At 41.4% G+C, this 15404-nt stretch overlaps 1 protein-coding gene across 1 annotated transcript in view; it reads right to left on the reverse strand.

Moving 5' to 3' along the window:
- The window catches only part of ALDH7A1 (aldehyde dehydrogenase 7 family member A1), a 53068-nt gene that overhangs the window by 16736 nt on the left and 20928 nt on the right, over positions 1-15404 (reverse strand). The window contains exons 8-10 of the mRNA XM_031011229.3: positions 10798-10875; positions 8261-8358; positions 1094-1135 (exon numbers count right to left, since the gene is read on the reverse strand). Coding sequence (XP_030867089.2) covers positions 1094-1135; positions 8261-8358; positions 10798-10875 — 218 coding nt within the window. The remainder of the gene's footprint in view (positions 1-1093; positions 1136-8260; positions 8359-10797; positions 10876-15404) is intronic.

A 15404-nucleotide genomic window follows, 5' to 3' on the forward strand; every position in this document is an offset into this window, starting at 1 on the left:
AGGCTGGAGTGTAGTGGCACTACAGCCTTGACCTCCTGGGCTCAAGCAATCCTCCCACCTCAGCCTCCCAGTGGGGACTGTTGTAGGGATTAAATGAAATAATGCATACAAAACAGCTGAACACAGTACCTGGCAGACACTAGTGCTCATTAAATGCGAACTATATTTTTTACTGAAGTCTCTCTTTAAAAGTTCATCCAGAGGCCAGGCGTGATGGCTCATGCCTGTAATCCCAGCACTTTGGGAGGCCAAGGCAGGCGGATCACCTGAAGTCAGGAGTTCAAGACCAGCCTGCCAACATGGTGAAACCCCATCTGTACTAAAAATACAAAAAGTAGCTGGGCATGGTGGCACGCGCCTGTAATTCCAGCTACTCAGGAGGCTGAGGCAGGAGAACAGCTTGAACCTGGGAGGTGGAGGTTGCAGTGAGCTGAGATCGCACCATTGCACTCCAGCCTGGGCGACAGAGTAAGACTCCCGTCTCAAAAAAAAAAGTTCTTCCAGAACAAACACTTCACCATATACTTCTTATATCTTACACATACTTATGTGTGTCAACTACAAATATCTAAGCATTTTTGTGACAAACTCAAACAGTTAAAAAAGAGCATAAGTAATCTCTAAGCCTATAGGTAAGTGATTTTTTTTAATGCCTTAAGGACATGTTCCTTCCCAATATAAAAGCACTCAATATTCCACTAAAGACAAAATAATGTTTTTGAAATCTAAAGAAATGATCAAGTCACATAAGAGTTACTTAAGTTATTCTAGAGAAATGTGGCCAGTTTTCAGCAAACAGAAGAAGAAAAAACAAGAAATAATGCCATACTACAATGGCAATGGAAGTCTCATTCACAGGTTCTAGATCATCCCAGGTAACATGTTCTAAACATGAATACCTTTCCTTCCTAGTTACCTCTGCCTTCAAAACAAGCTTGTGTCCTGTCTCCCAAGTAAAATTCTTAAACACAGGAACTAGGTCTCAGGCATATGCAACATGGAAGAAATGAGATCCCAAACAAGTTCCATATATTCAGGATGTCAATTGTGGAAACTGAACAGAAAACAAACAAAAACAAAGAGGCAGCCTTACCAATAATGGCATTGTTTCCTCCAAGTTCCAACAGACTTCTCCCTTAAAATAAAAAAATTATATATATAAATTAATGCCTAGTTCCATATTTACTGCACACTGCTATATAGCCTAATCCCAATTATTAAATTACATAGCCTGTCCAATTATTTTTTATATAGCCTATCCCAGTCATATAGCCTATCCTGATTACACCCTATCCCAATTATTTTTCAACTTATTTTCTAATTTATAAAGTAGCATTACTGTTGTATCAATATCAAATGTCCTGATTTTAGTAACTACTGTGGTTATACAAGAAAATGTCCACATTCTTAGGAAACACACCAAAATATTTAGTAATAAAGGGGACACATCTTTGACTTACTCCAAACAGTTCAGCAATAATATGCACCCACAGAGTGTGTGTGTGTGTGTGTGCACGTGTGCGTGCACGCGCACATAGATGTTGCTGGAGAAAGAGAAAATGATAAATCAAATGGGGCAAAATGTAAGCAATTAGTGACTCTGATTAAAGGGTTTACAGGAATTCCTTATGTTGGTCATATAATTTTGGTTTGAAATTAACAGGAAAGTCTACAGCCAAACCAAACCACCCTGAGTGTGCCCAGTCTTGTCTGACATTATTCAAGAAAAATAAAGTAAAATGGGACAGCCACTGTAGAAAACAGTATGGCAATTGCCCCAAAAAATTAAACAACAGAGCCTGGGCAACATGGCAAGACCCTGTCTCTACAAAAATTAAAACAAACTAGCTGGGCATGATAGTGTCTGCCTGTGGTCCCAGCTACTCGTGAAGCCCAGGAATTTGAGACAACAGTGAGCCGTGATCACACCACTGCACTCCAGACTGGCCAACAGAATGAGACTGTCACAAGTAAGTAAGTAAATAAATAAAAAAGAGAATTACCACATGACCGAGCAATTCCACTTCTGAGTATATAACCAAACATAGTAAGGCAGGGACTCTATAGATATTTGTACACCAATATTCATAGTAGCATAATTCACAATAGCCAAAAGGTGGCAGCAACCCAAATGTGCATCATCTGATGAATTAGTAAATGTGGTATATCAATACAGTGAAATATCATGCAGCCTTTTTTTATTTTTATTAATTTTTTTTTTTTTTTTTGAGACAGGGTCTGACTCTGTTGCCCAGGCTGGGGTGTACTAGCATGATCATGGCTTACTGCAGCCTCAACCTCCTGGGCTCAAGCAATTCCCCCACCTCAGCCTCCCAAGTAGCTGGGACAACAGGCATGCACCACCATGCCCAGCTCATTTTTGTACTTTTTTTTTTTGGCAAAGACAGGGTCTTGGCATGTTGCCCAGGCCAGTCTCGGACTCCTGGGCTCAAGAGATCCTCCCGCCTTGGCCTCCCAAAGTGCTAGGATTACAGGCATGAGCCACCACACCCGGCTTATTATAGAGCCTTAAAAAGGAAATCCTACTACATGCTACACAATGGTTGTACATTGGGCCGGGCATGGTGGCTCATGCCTGTAATCCCAGCACTTTAGGAGGCCGAGGTGGGCAGATCAAAAGGTCAAGAGATCAAGACCATCCTGGCCAACATGGTGAAACCCTGTCTCTACTAAAAACACAAAAATTAGTTGGGCATGGTGGCGGATGCCTGTAATCCCAGCTACTCAGGAGGCTGAGGCAGGAGAATTGCTTGAACCCAGGAGGCAGAGGTTACAGTGAGCTGAGATCGCACCACTGCACTCCAGTCTGGCAACAGAGCGAGACTCCATGGTTGTACCTTGTAGACATTATGTTAAGTGAAATAAGGTAGTCACTAAAGGACAAATACTTATAACCCCACTCAAATGAAAGTAGTCCAAATCAATGAAACAGAAAGAAGTAGAAGGGTGGCTACCAAGCGCTGGGTGTAGTGGGAAGGAGGGATTAGTGTTTATAGGGTATGGAGTTTCAGTTTTACAAGACGAAAAAGTTCTAAAGATAGGCTCTATGATCATGTGAATGTACTTGACACTACTCAACTGTGTACCATCTTAACCATTTTTAAGTAAATTTTATGTTGTGTGGACTTTCCCCCACAATTAAAAAGAAAGAAAGAAACCTATGGCCCATAAGTCCACCACAAAAATCTCTCCTTACAATTTGATAGTGTCTTCCAATCTTTCCTCTGTGCATTTATATCTAGTTGAGATTATATTATTTCATTTTACTTTATTTTCTGATGTCTTACACCTTTCCCCTAAGTTATTAAAAGTCAAGAAAAGAAAAATCACTCCATAGCATTCCATCATGATGACATACCAAATTTTATTTAGCTGTTTCTCCAGTGTTGAATATATTTGTTGATTATTTACTTAGGTTAGGACTCTTGACAGACATTGCCAACCTATATTCTAGAAAAGTTATATAGCAGGCCATGAATGCCATTCTTTTTTTTCAGTCAGAGTCTTGCTCTGTTGCCCAGGCTGGAGTGCAGTGGCGTGATCTCGGCTCACTGCAAATCTCCGCCTCCTGGGTTCAAGTGATTCTCCTGTCTCAGCTTCCCAAGTAGCTGGGACTACAGGCATGCGCCATCACGCCCAGCTCATTTTTGTATTTTTAGTAGGGACGGGGTTTTGCCATATTGGCCAGGCTGGTCTTGAACTCCTGACCTCAGGTGATCCGCCCGCCTCAGCCTCCCAAAGTGCTGGGATTACAGGCTTGAGCCATCGCAACCGGCCCACCATTTTTTTTTCTTTCTTTCTTTTTTCAAGAGTCACCCAGGCTGGAATATAGTGGTGCTATCATAGCTCACTGCAGCCTCAATTTCTGGGTTCAAGCAAACTTCCATCCTCAGCCTCCCAAGTAGCTCATACAACAAGCCCGTGTCACAACACCTGGCTTGTTTTGTTTTGTTTTAAGAGACAGGTTTTCACAATGTTGCGCAGGCTCTGGTCTCATTCCTAGCTTCCAGCGATCCACCCACCTTGACCTCCCAAAGTGCTGGGATTACAGATATGAGCCACTACACCTGGCCTATAAATGCCATTCTTACCTTACTCCTCCCAGCATAAAGATCTGAGAGATGTGTTTGCCTCAATTTTAGACATATGTTTATTTATTTTTGAGACAGAGTCTCACTCTGTCGCCAGGCTGGAATGCAGTAGTGCAATCTCAGCTCACTGCAACCTCTGCCTCTGTGTTCAAGCAATTCTCTTGCCTCAGCCTCCCAAGTAGCTGGGCATGCCGCCACACCTAGCTAATTTTTTTGTATTTTAGTAGGGATGGGAGTTTCACCATGTAGCCCAGGCTGGTCTTGAACTCTTGAGCTCAGGCAATTCACCCACCTCAGCCTCCCAAAGTGCTAGGATTACAGACGTGAGCCACTGTGCCCAGCCTTAGACATACATTTATTACTGATCTTTTGATCATCAATTTCCTTAAGTGCACTTTAAAATCAGCTTCCATGTGAATAACTTTTATTCATTTGTGATATCAGGAGCATATGTGACAACAGCAGAGTATCTTCTCATTTCCATTGCTCTGAAACAGGTAAGCATCAAGTGAATATTAATTATGAAGACATGGCTGTTACTACCAAAAGCCACCAAATGCTACACCAACTCTAGTCTCTGCTGCAATCATTGAATTAATGACAGCTTGCTGGCTATAGCATAGCACTATGCTAGGTGTTAAGAAGAGAAGGAAGGAAACGGAAGCTTTTACGCCTGACATTAGCTTCTCCTGCCTGGCTGCAAGTGACGTTTGGCAGAAGAGGAGGGATCTATACTTTCTACATCCTTCCAGTTCTCTATCAGGTGCTCTCTGACTATACTCCTAACCACCAACTCCTCCAAGAAAAGCACCTATAATTAAGACAGGCAGATACATTTTAAAAATTATAATTCTACTACTACTACTATTACTACTTAGCCAAGAACAACAAACTACCGCCTTGAGTAAGGAAAAGGGGCGAAAGCTGAGAAGATGAAATCTGCTAGTGGAACTAATGATGTTGAGAATCTTTTCATGTGCTAATCGGCCATTTAAGATGTCTATTCTAGGCCTGGTGCGGTGGCTTATGCCTGTAATCCCAGCACTTTGGGAGGCCAAGGCGGGCGGATCACAAGGTCTGGAGTTCGAGACCAGCCTGGCCAATATGGTGAAACCCTGTCTCTACTAAAAATACAAAAATTAGTCGGACATGGTGGCTCATGCCTGTAATCCCAGCTACTTGGGAGGCTGAGGCAGAAGAATCACTTGAACCTGGGAGGCAGAGGTTGCAGTGAGCCGGGATCTCCCCACTGCACTCCAGCCTGGGCGACAGAGCGTGAGATTCCATCTCAAAAAAAAAAAAAAAAAGACGTCTATTCAAATCCAATGCCCATTTTTAATTGGGTTGTCTTTTATATTCTTACATTTTAAGAGTTCTTTATATATTCTACATACAAGTTCCTTATCAAATGACTTACAAACATTTTCTGCCATTCGGTAGGTTGTTCTTTTCACTTTTTCCTGATGTCCTTTGAAGCACAAAATGCTTTAATTTTGATAAAAACTAATTTGTCTTTTAATTGTTGTTCCTTGTGCTTTAGTTGTCATTTCTAAGAAACCATCGCCTAATCCAAGGTCATGAAAACTTATTCCTATGTTTTCTTCTAAGAGTTTTATAGGTCTTTTATATATTTTGAGTTTGTCTTTGCATAGGAGATGTAGTAGGGGCCTGACTTCACACTCGTGTATAGATAGCTAATTGTGTCAGTACCATTTGTTAAAAAGACTATCCTTTCCCCATTGAAATGTCTTGTCACCCTTGACACAACTGACCATAAATGCAAGGGTTTATGTCTGGACTTCCAATTCTATTCCATTGATTTTTATGTCTACCCTTACGCTGGTGCCACATAGTCTTGATTATCATAGTTTTGCCGTAAATTTTTTGACTGAGAAGTGAGAGTCCTTCAATTATCTTCTTTTTCAAGATTGTTTTGGCCTTTTAGGGTCCTTTGCATTGTCATGTGAATTTTAGAATTAACTTGTCAGTTGTTACAAAACAGAAAACTGGGATGTTTACAGGAATTGCATTGAATCTATAGATCATGTGGACCATATTGAAACCTTAACAATATTAAATCTTCCAAAAAATGAAAAGGGGATATCTACTCATTTATTTAGGTCATCTTTAATTTATTTTGATGATGATTTGTAGTGCTCCGTGCAACAGACTTACACTTCTTTTGTTAAATGTATTCCTAAGTATTTTATTCTTTTTGACGCTACTACAAATTGAATTGTTTTCTGGATTTCATTTTTGGATTGTTCATTGTTAATGCATAGAAACATAATTGATTTTTGTATCTCAATCTTGAGTCCTGCAACCTTGCTGACCTTTTTCATTAGCTGTTTTTTAATAAATTCCTTTTTAAAAGCAATGCCTACATATTAAACAGTTGACAGATTAGTCAAATGTTGTCTTATGCTGGGGTTAAAGTCTAAAATTCAGCCTGACAGCCAAAAATTGATAGCCAATATTATCCTCAAAAACCTTGGAAATCATCCATAAAGCACAGTACAGTATACAAAGCTATGTCTATACAACCCTTTTCAACATGTATCCAGGATCCATATCCATGATCCATATGCATATGGATACATATGGATCCATATCCATGATCCATATACATGAGAGAAGAGCAGATTTAAGCCTTCTATTCCACACTCACTGTAAGTTCTGTACTCAGTGCTCCTGTTTAAATGATGACATTTTTCTCACCACTATACTAATGAGAAATGATGACATTTTTCTTCTTTAATTTGCCAAATAGGACTAGTACAATTTGATAAGTGTAAAAAGTAAAGTAGAGCTTCCTCTTCAAAGACTTTCCTCCCCATCTAATTAAAAATAAATAATAACTTCTCTTAAAAGCAAAATTTATTCAAAGACTTGTGCTCCTAAATATTTGCCCTGGCATGCTTATACTGGTCCAAGCACACATTAGGTTATAGCCTGTTCCTCTTCCTTATTTAAGTGTTTTTACCTTTCTCAGCATTCCACAAGTTACTTTCTCCTTCCTTTGTTCTCCTCTACCTTTGCCTCTTTTAAAAAGTTCTAAGTTGCTAGCCAATTGGGACAAATACAAAATGTGAGGTCCCATTCCAGCCAATGGAAACTGGACACAGCAGTAGAGTGGAGGCATCAGGTCATAAATGACCCTGTCTCATTTGTTCAGTGTACTCTCGTGGCAAAACTGCTGGCGACTGTACCCTTTCTACAGGAAGTAAAAATGGCCTTACTAAATAAATTTATGTTCAAGTACTATCTCTTTACAGCACCCAAAAACAAACATTTCAAACATAAATATTCTACGTGATTCAATTATACCCATTTAGAGAGAAAATGACTTCCTTTCATAACTTTTTTTTTTTTTTTTAGATGGAGTCTCACTCTGTCACCCAGGCTGGAGTGCAGTGACGCGATCTCGGCTCACTGCAAGCTCCGCCTCCCGGGTTCACGCCATTCTCCTGCCTCAGCCTCCACAGTAGCTGGGATTACAGGCACATGCCACCACGCCCGGCTAATTTTTTGTATTTTTAGCAGAGACGGGGTTTCACCATCTTGCCCAGGCTGGTCTTGAGCTCCTGACCTCGTGATCCACCCACCTCGGCCTCCCAAAGTGCTGGGATTACAGGCGTGAGCCACCGTGCCTGGCTTGAATTTTTTTTTTTTTTCTTTTTTTTTTTTTTTTGAGACGGAGTCTCGCTCTGCTGCCCAGGCTGGAGTGCAATGGCGCCATCTCGGCTCACTGCAAGCTCCACCTCCTGGGTTCACACCATTCTCCTGCCTCAGCCTCCCGAGTAGCTGGGACTACAGGCGCCCGCCACCACGCCCGGCTAATTTTTTGTATTTTTAGTAGAGATGGGGTTTCACCGTGTTAGCCAGGATGGTCTGGATCTCCTGACCTTGTGATCCGCCTGCCTTGGCCTCCCAAAGTGCTGGGATTTTCATAAATTTTGGTATTTAAATTTAGGACTTCCCTAATATTCTACTGCTAATAACTGTACCCTTTTCTTTTACTTAGACATTCAAATAAACATGACCACTGCCTCCATGGAAAAGGTTGAGGGGAAAACAAAAACTCAACTTTTAGATTTCACCTCCATATTTGAGAGAATTAAAATCCTCATTAGAAAGCCAACACTTACCAAACCTCTCCTGCACCATCAGGCCCACCTGTTTTCCCACCTGAGTGCTCCCAGTGAAGGACAGCAGGTTCACTCGTTCATCTTTGGCCATTGCTGTGCTGCAAGGGAACAGACACGGTCGGCCACCCAAGCAGAGAAACCCAGCAATGACAACATCTAATGGTACCCAGCACTGAAGTGCCCTTGAAAAAGCAGTCCCTTGAAGCTACAAGAAAGTCTGTCCCAGGGGAGCAAGGGAAGGTCTTCATGAGAAGGAAAAAAGTTTTTCACAGGTAGAACCATTAGGCAGAAGAGGCTAACCTGCTGTGAGCATTTGAATAGAAATCACCTAGAGGAAGTTGTTAGGGAAGAAAGTCTTTCCTATACTGAGTGAGTGACTGGACAATATGATCTTAGCATTTCCTTGCTGAGCATTCCAGTTTTACAAACTTTTAACTGCTGTGTAATTCCTTTAAGGATTAAAACTTGGGCAGGACCAGCCTAAGCAACACGATGAAACCCCATCTCTATAAAAAATACTAAAATTAGCCAGGTGTGGAGGCATGTGCCTGTAGTCCCAGCTACTTGGGAGGCTGAGGTGGGAGGATCGCTTGAAACTGGGAGGCGGAGGTTGCAGTGAGCTGAGGTCGAGCCACTGCACTCCAGCCTAGGTGACAGAGTGAGACCCTGTCTCAAAAAGATAAAAATAAAATAAATAAAAAATAAAAGAATTCAAACTTAAAAGCCTGTAGGGAAATATCCTAAAGCAGGTGTCCCCAAGCCCCAGGATGCTGACCAGTACCAGTCTGTGGCCTATTAGGAGCCAGGCTGCACAGCAGGAGGTAGGCAGCAGGCAACCCAGCGAGCATTACTGCCTGAGTGCCACCTCCTGTCAGATCAGCAGCAGCATTAGATTTTCATAGGAGTGTGAACCCTATTGTGAGCTGTGCATGCAAGGGATCTAGATTGCATGTTCCTTATGAAAATCTAACTAATGCCTTATGATCTGAGGTGGAACAATTTCAGCCTAAAACCATCCCCCTGCCGTGGTCCATGGAAAAATTGTCTTCCACTAAACCAGTCCCAGTCCCTGGTGCCAGAAAGGTTGGGGACCGCTATCCTAAAGTATTCCTCATGGAAGCCGACTTATAAAGGCTATGCTAGGATTTCCAGTTGCTTCTAAGGAATGCAAATCAGACACTACTGATTTGAACCTCTTTCTTCCTAGTTCAGTGCTACAAAGGGTCCAGTGTGAGCCAAGCAGGGCAGCCACAGCATCAGTCTAACGTAGGGCTGGACGGCTTGGCTCAATTGCCTAGGTCAGTCTTCCAAGGTTCAACCCAGCAAGCATGAGCACTAATACTCAAAGTGGCTGCTGCTTAACATGCTCCTGTATATACTACCATAATTATCTGAGCTATTCCAAGGCCAGCACAAGGACTAAATACCTAGAATGCAAGAATACAGTCAAAGGCCAACTCATGTTTTAAATGACACTTAGATAATATTTCACTCTGCATTGTACATGTGGGAGATGTATTTTCTAAAATTTTCTCATTAATATGAAAAACAGAGTAATGAAAAACAGAGTAACTTATTGCTCCTTTTTGAGATTGCCCAGTAAGTACAATAGTATTTAAAAGTGTTGGAAGGCGAGGAAACTAACACTTTAGCCACACCAGTATGGGTTGTAAGACTTGACTCCTGAAAAACTCACCTAATCAAAGTCTAAGCTGGTAAGAACCTCAGCTTTCATCCCAGTTCAGCACAAGTATAGTCCATGTCATCTTAATATCATGCCAAGTAAAAGCAGCAAGACACAAAAGGCCACATATTATATGATTACATTTATACAAAATGTCTCAAATAGGCAAATCCATAGAGACAGAAAATTCTTTAGTGGCTGTCAGGGCATGAGGGCAGGGGGAATGGGCAGGGACTGCCAATGGGTATGGGATTAATTTCTGGGCTGATCAAAATGTTCTGGAATAAGATAGTGGTGATAGTTATACAATACTCTGAATATTTTAAAAACCACTATATTGTACACTTTAAAAGAGAGCATTTTATGATTTTATGGTACACGAATTGTGAATTATATGGCAATTAAAAAAAAAAAAACAATTTTACTAAAAAGAGGCTGTGTTCCCAGGGTTCCCTTTTTCAGTCAGCTGAGAAACTCAGACAATAGGCTAGGTTCTTGGCAGGCAGTGAGACCCCAGACTACAATTTCATAGCTTTCTTTGTAAGTAAACACCTTGATAAACCAAGTGTCAGGAAGTCACAGGCTGCCCCCCATTACAGCAGTTTGTTATTTCAGGATATAAACACCTTAACAAATAGTACCTCTGGGCAATTAAAAAGACAATTCTTATTCATCCTCCAATAGAGGTTAGGCATTAATAAAATAAGAACCCAACAAAGTCCATAATAATAATGATTTCAAAAACCATTCTCAACTCCTTAGTTATAAGTGAGTTCATTATTCTAGTAACGATGATTCTAGTTGGTCAACCTGGGGTCCTTCAACAGAGGATGCTCTCAGCCTAGTAACCTACCCAATATCTGCTCCACCACAAGTCAAGGAACAAATTGCACCAGGCAGCTTGTTGTCCTCCAGAACCTTGGCTATTATCCTAGAAAGGAAAAAGCAATTACTGAGGCAATAATTTAAGGCATTTTTTTAAAAACAAGGAATAAATTCCAACCACTTGACTCTCCTTTTTTCAACTTTCTCTCCCATCCCTCAAATATACTACTGTCTTGCTTTTTCAGCCCACTTTTCAATTTCTAAGTCACTGTTCCTAAATGGACTTCTAACATTAAGAACCCTCTTATACCAGACTCTGTCCTCAAACATTCAGACCTGGATTTCTCCTCACATATTGAAAATGCCGTTTTCAAAAAACTATTAGCAGATTTTTTTTTTTTTTTTTTTTGCCCTAAAAGAATCTTGAGGCCAGGTGTGGTGGCTCATGCCTGTAATCCCAGCACTTTGGGAGGCCGAAGCAGGTGGATCACTTGAGGTCAGGAGTTCAACACCAGCCTGGCCAACATGGCGAAACCCCATCTCTACTAAAAATATAAAAATTAGCCGAGAGTGATGGTGGGAGCCTGTAATCCCACCTACTCAGGAGTATGAGGCAGGAGAATCGCTTGAACCTGGAAGACAGAGGTTGCAGTGAGCTGAGATCATGCCACTCACTCCAGCCTGGGAGACAGGGAGACTGTATCTCAAAAAAAAAAAAAAATCTTGAGAAGAAGAAAAAAACATAGAACATAAATAGAAGACACAAAGCATTGTTTAGGTAGCTCAAACTGTCATTGTTTTCAAGTATTTTCTCCCAAACTATGAGGACACATCTGGTTCAAGACAGCAGACTTATCACTGGGCCTTTTATTTATTTATTTATTTATTGGTCTTACACAAATCTATTAAAATGATGATTAAAAAGGAATAAGACCTAGAACGATGAAGGAAATTAGAGGTAGTCACCACCAGCAAATAAGAGATTTAAACACATCTCTGCAAAGCAGAGTTAGAGAAGTTGTAAAGCACAAATTGGGGAAGGGGAAGGGATCCCCAAAACCTAAAGTAAATGCCACAGACACAAAAGAAGGAGCTGGGGCCACCCTGCAGAACCCTGAAAGAGCTTGGGGCTAGTTCCCACCAAACCATGTCGGTCAGAAAATATCAGTGTCCTGCAGGCTAAAGAATTGCGGACAAGCAGAGTTTTTTCTCTTGTTAAAATGAGAAATACATTTAAATACTACTTAAATCTGATTTTGAGTCATAAAAAAATGGCTAAAATAATTCTGGTTTCTCTGAAAAAGGATTCCATTCATTTTGAGTTTCCAGAGGACCAAAGAGCAAAGGTTATTTTCATCAATCATCTCAACTTACTGGCTACTTTCCAATTTGTTTAAATTTCAAAAACTCTCAAATCCCATGCTCACTTTCATAGAAAAGGTATCATTATCACACCTAAGTTCCCCTAAAATACCCTTTATAGCTGTTTTCTTTCTTCCTTCCAATACAGGATCCAATCAAGGATCATGAACTCCAGCTCTCATGTCCAAGACCAGGTTTCAGGATGTACAATTCTTCCCAGGGACTCTGGGTGTCTATATTGTCTGCACAAGTAGACTGTACTCTCTTTAAGGGCAAGGCTTTTGTTTTGTGCCTATGGGTAAAGGTTAACAAACCCCTGCCCCTAAGGCATGAGAATCTAACTTTAAGTTGAACTCTAGCACTGTTCTCCATGTTACCTGATAAGTGTCAGAGTGTCATCAATGTTTCTTAGACAACCCGGCTTATGGTAAAAATGATCCCTGCCTGGTCACTTCCATCTGAACTGAATATCTATGAGCTATTAATGGGAATGCCATGCTTTTTGGCCTTTCCTGAGTGCAGTGACACTTGTAACTGCATGTCCCTGTGGCCCCTGAAAGCTACAATTGTTACAAGAGATTTTGGTTTCTGTGGGGCATTAGGCTTTAAGCCAAGGTAACCCCACACCTCTCCAATGGGGCTCTCACTTTCTTGTACCTGTATGATTGTGACAAGAACACTGATTAAAGAGGAATACCTGAAGCCATCCTCCTGACAAGCTATGCTGCTGTCCTATATCCTTCTGAATACACAGAAGAACCATATGTGGCCTGGGGTCATCTTAGGAATCTGAAAATTTAGTTGAATTTACGAAGACCTCTTTGTAGCCCTGCATCACCCTTAGTTAATTCCAGCAAAATTTAGCATCATTTTACTTATCTTCTATTACAAAAGCAAATAACATTTTCAGTGCTTTGAAGACCATCAACCAGCATATAAACTCTTACATGAACATTTCAAATTCTTCAACCATTTAAAGCAAAAAAAAAAAAAAAAAGCTTAAAGCAAAACCAGTATCAAAATGAACAATATTTTAACCAGCTACTTCGTAACAATTAAGTCAGTTCGCTACTTCCACATTAATTATTCTGCTGGGTTTTGTTTTGTTTTGTTTGTTTGTTTTTTAGGTTTATTTTTAGGCCAGGGGCAGTGGCTCATGCCTGTAATCCTAGCACTTTGGGAGGCCGAGGCAGGCAGATGACTTGAGGCCAGGAATTCAAGACCAGCCTGGACAACATGGTGAAACCCCATGTCTACTAAAAATATAAAAATTAGCTAGCTGGGCATGGTGGCTCACACCTGTAATCCCAGCACTTTGGGAGGCTGAGGCGGGCAGATCACGAGGTCAGGAGATCGAGACCATCCTGGCCAACATGGTGAAACCCCATCTCTACTAAAATACAAAAAATCAGCCAGGCGTGGTGGCGCACACCTGTAGTCCCAGCCACTCGGGAGGCTGAAGCAGGGGAATCGCTTGAACCCGGGAGGCAGAGGTTTCAGTGAGCCGAGATCGCACCACTGCACTCTAGCCTGGCGACAGAGCAAGACTCAGTCTCAAAAAAAAACAAAAAAGAAAAAATTAGCCAAGCATGGTGGCATGCACCTGTAATCCCAGCTACTCGGGAGATTGAGGCAGGACAATCGCTTGAACCTGGGAGGCAGAGGTTGGAGTGAGCCAAGATTGTGCCACTGCCCTCCAGCCTGGGCGACAGAGCAAGACTCTGTCTTTAAAAAAAAAAAAATTAGCCCAGCGTGGTGTCCCACACCTATAATCCCAGCTACTCGGGAGGCTGAGACATGAGAATCTCTTGAACCCAGGAAGCAGAAACTACAGTGAGCTGAGATGGCCCCACTGCAATCCAGCCTGGGCAACAAAGACTGTCTCAAAAAAAAAAAAAAAAAAAAAAATTAAAACATATTACCCTTGCTCTTTTCCAGCCCACCACTTTCCAATTCCTAAACCACTATTCTAAATAATCTTCTAGGCTGGGCACAGTGGCTCATGCCCATCCCAGCACTTTGGGAGGCCAAAGCAGGCGGATCACAAGGTCAAGACATCGAGACCATCCTGGCCAACATGGTGAAACCCCATCTCTACTAAAAATACAAAAAATTAGCCAGGCGTGGTGGCACATGCCTGTAATCCCAGTTACTTGGGAGGCTGAGGCAGGAGAATCACTTGAACCAGGGAGTTGGAGGTTGCCGTGAGCCAAGATTGCGCCACTGCACTCCAGCCTGGCGACAGAGCGAGACTCCATCTCAAAAATAATAATAATAGCCGGGCGCGGTGGCTCATGCCTGTAATCCCAGCACTTTGGGAGGCTGAGGCAGGTGGATCACGAGGTCAGGAGATCAAGACCATCCTGGCTAACACGGTGAAACCCCATCTCTACTAAAAACACAAAAAATTAGCTGGGTGTGGTGGTGTGCACCTGTACTCCCAGCTACTCGGGAGACTGAGGCAGGAGAATGGCGTGAACCCGGGAGGTGGAGCTTGCAGTGAGCCAAGATCGCACCACTGGACTCCAGCCTGAGTGACAGAGCAAGATTCCATCTCAAAAATAATAATAATAATAATAATAATAATATTCTAATATGAAGAACCCTCTTGCCCACAGTCTCCACCCCAATTTCTCTACTAATAATTCTGAAATCAGAATGCAGACCATGCAAGCAATGGAACATCAAAGGTACATCCTAATCCTACATGGGAAGGCACCCTAACTCTATACATCCCCCAAATTCCAGAATGACAAATAAGTCACATTGCTTTTATGATTTAACCAGAGCTGCCAAATTCTCAAATATAAGTAAAGCATTAGTAATTTTTTAACCAAAAGATGCGATACATTTTAGTGTTAGATGAATCAGCAGATTAGTGTAAATCAGTTTTGTTAACACTCTATTAAGCAAAAGCAACAAAAGTATTAGCTAGATAGAAATCTATTCTCAAAACCACTAACTTGTTGAATAGTGAGAAAATATAGATCCTAAATTGCAAAAATTTCCTTTCCACTGAAGATGCTTTTATTTTCCAAGTGACAAAATAATGTCTGCAAGAGTTCAATCAATATGTCAATATCTGGCATGTTTCCAAAGAGTTAAATTAAATGACATGGCAATGAAAGCACTCTGTATATAAAAATAATATTACAAGCAAAGGAGAAAGAGGTTATCCAAATTCCATGCTATGTGACTCTCTGACATCAGATTAAAAAGTCAGGGCCTATCAATAACCCTTTCAATATTATTCCATACCCAGGAAAAAGAAAG

Source organism: Gorilla gorilla, chromosome 4, assembly GCF_029281585.2.
Source record: "Gorilla gorilla gorilla isolate KB3781 chromosome 4, NHGRI_mGorGor1-v2.1_pri, whole genome shotgun sequence".
Lineage (NCBI taxonomy): Eukaryota > Metazoa > Chordata > Mammalia > Primates > Hominidae > Gorilla > Gorilla gorilla.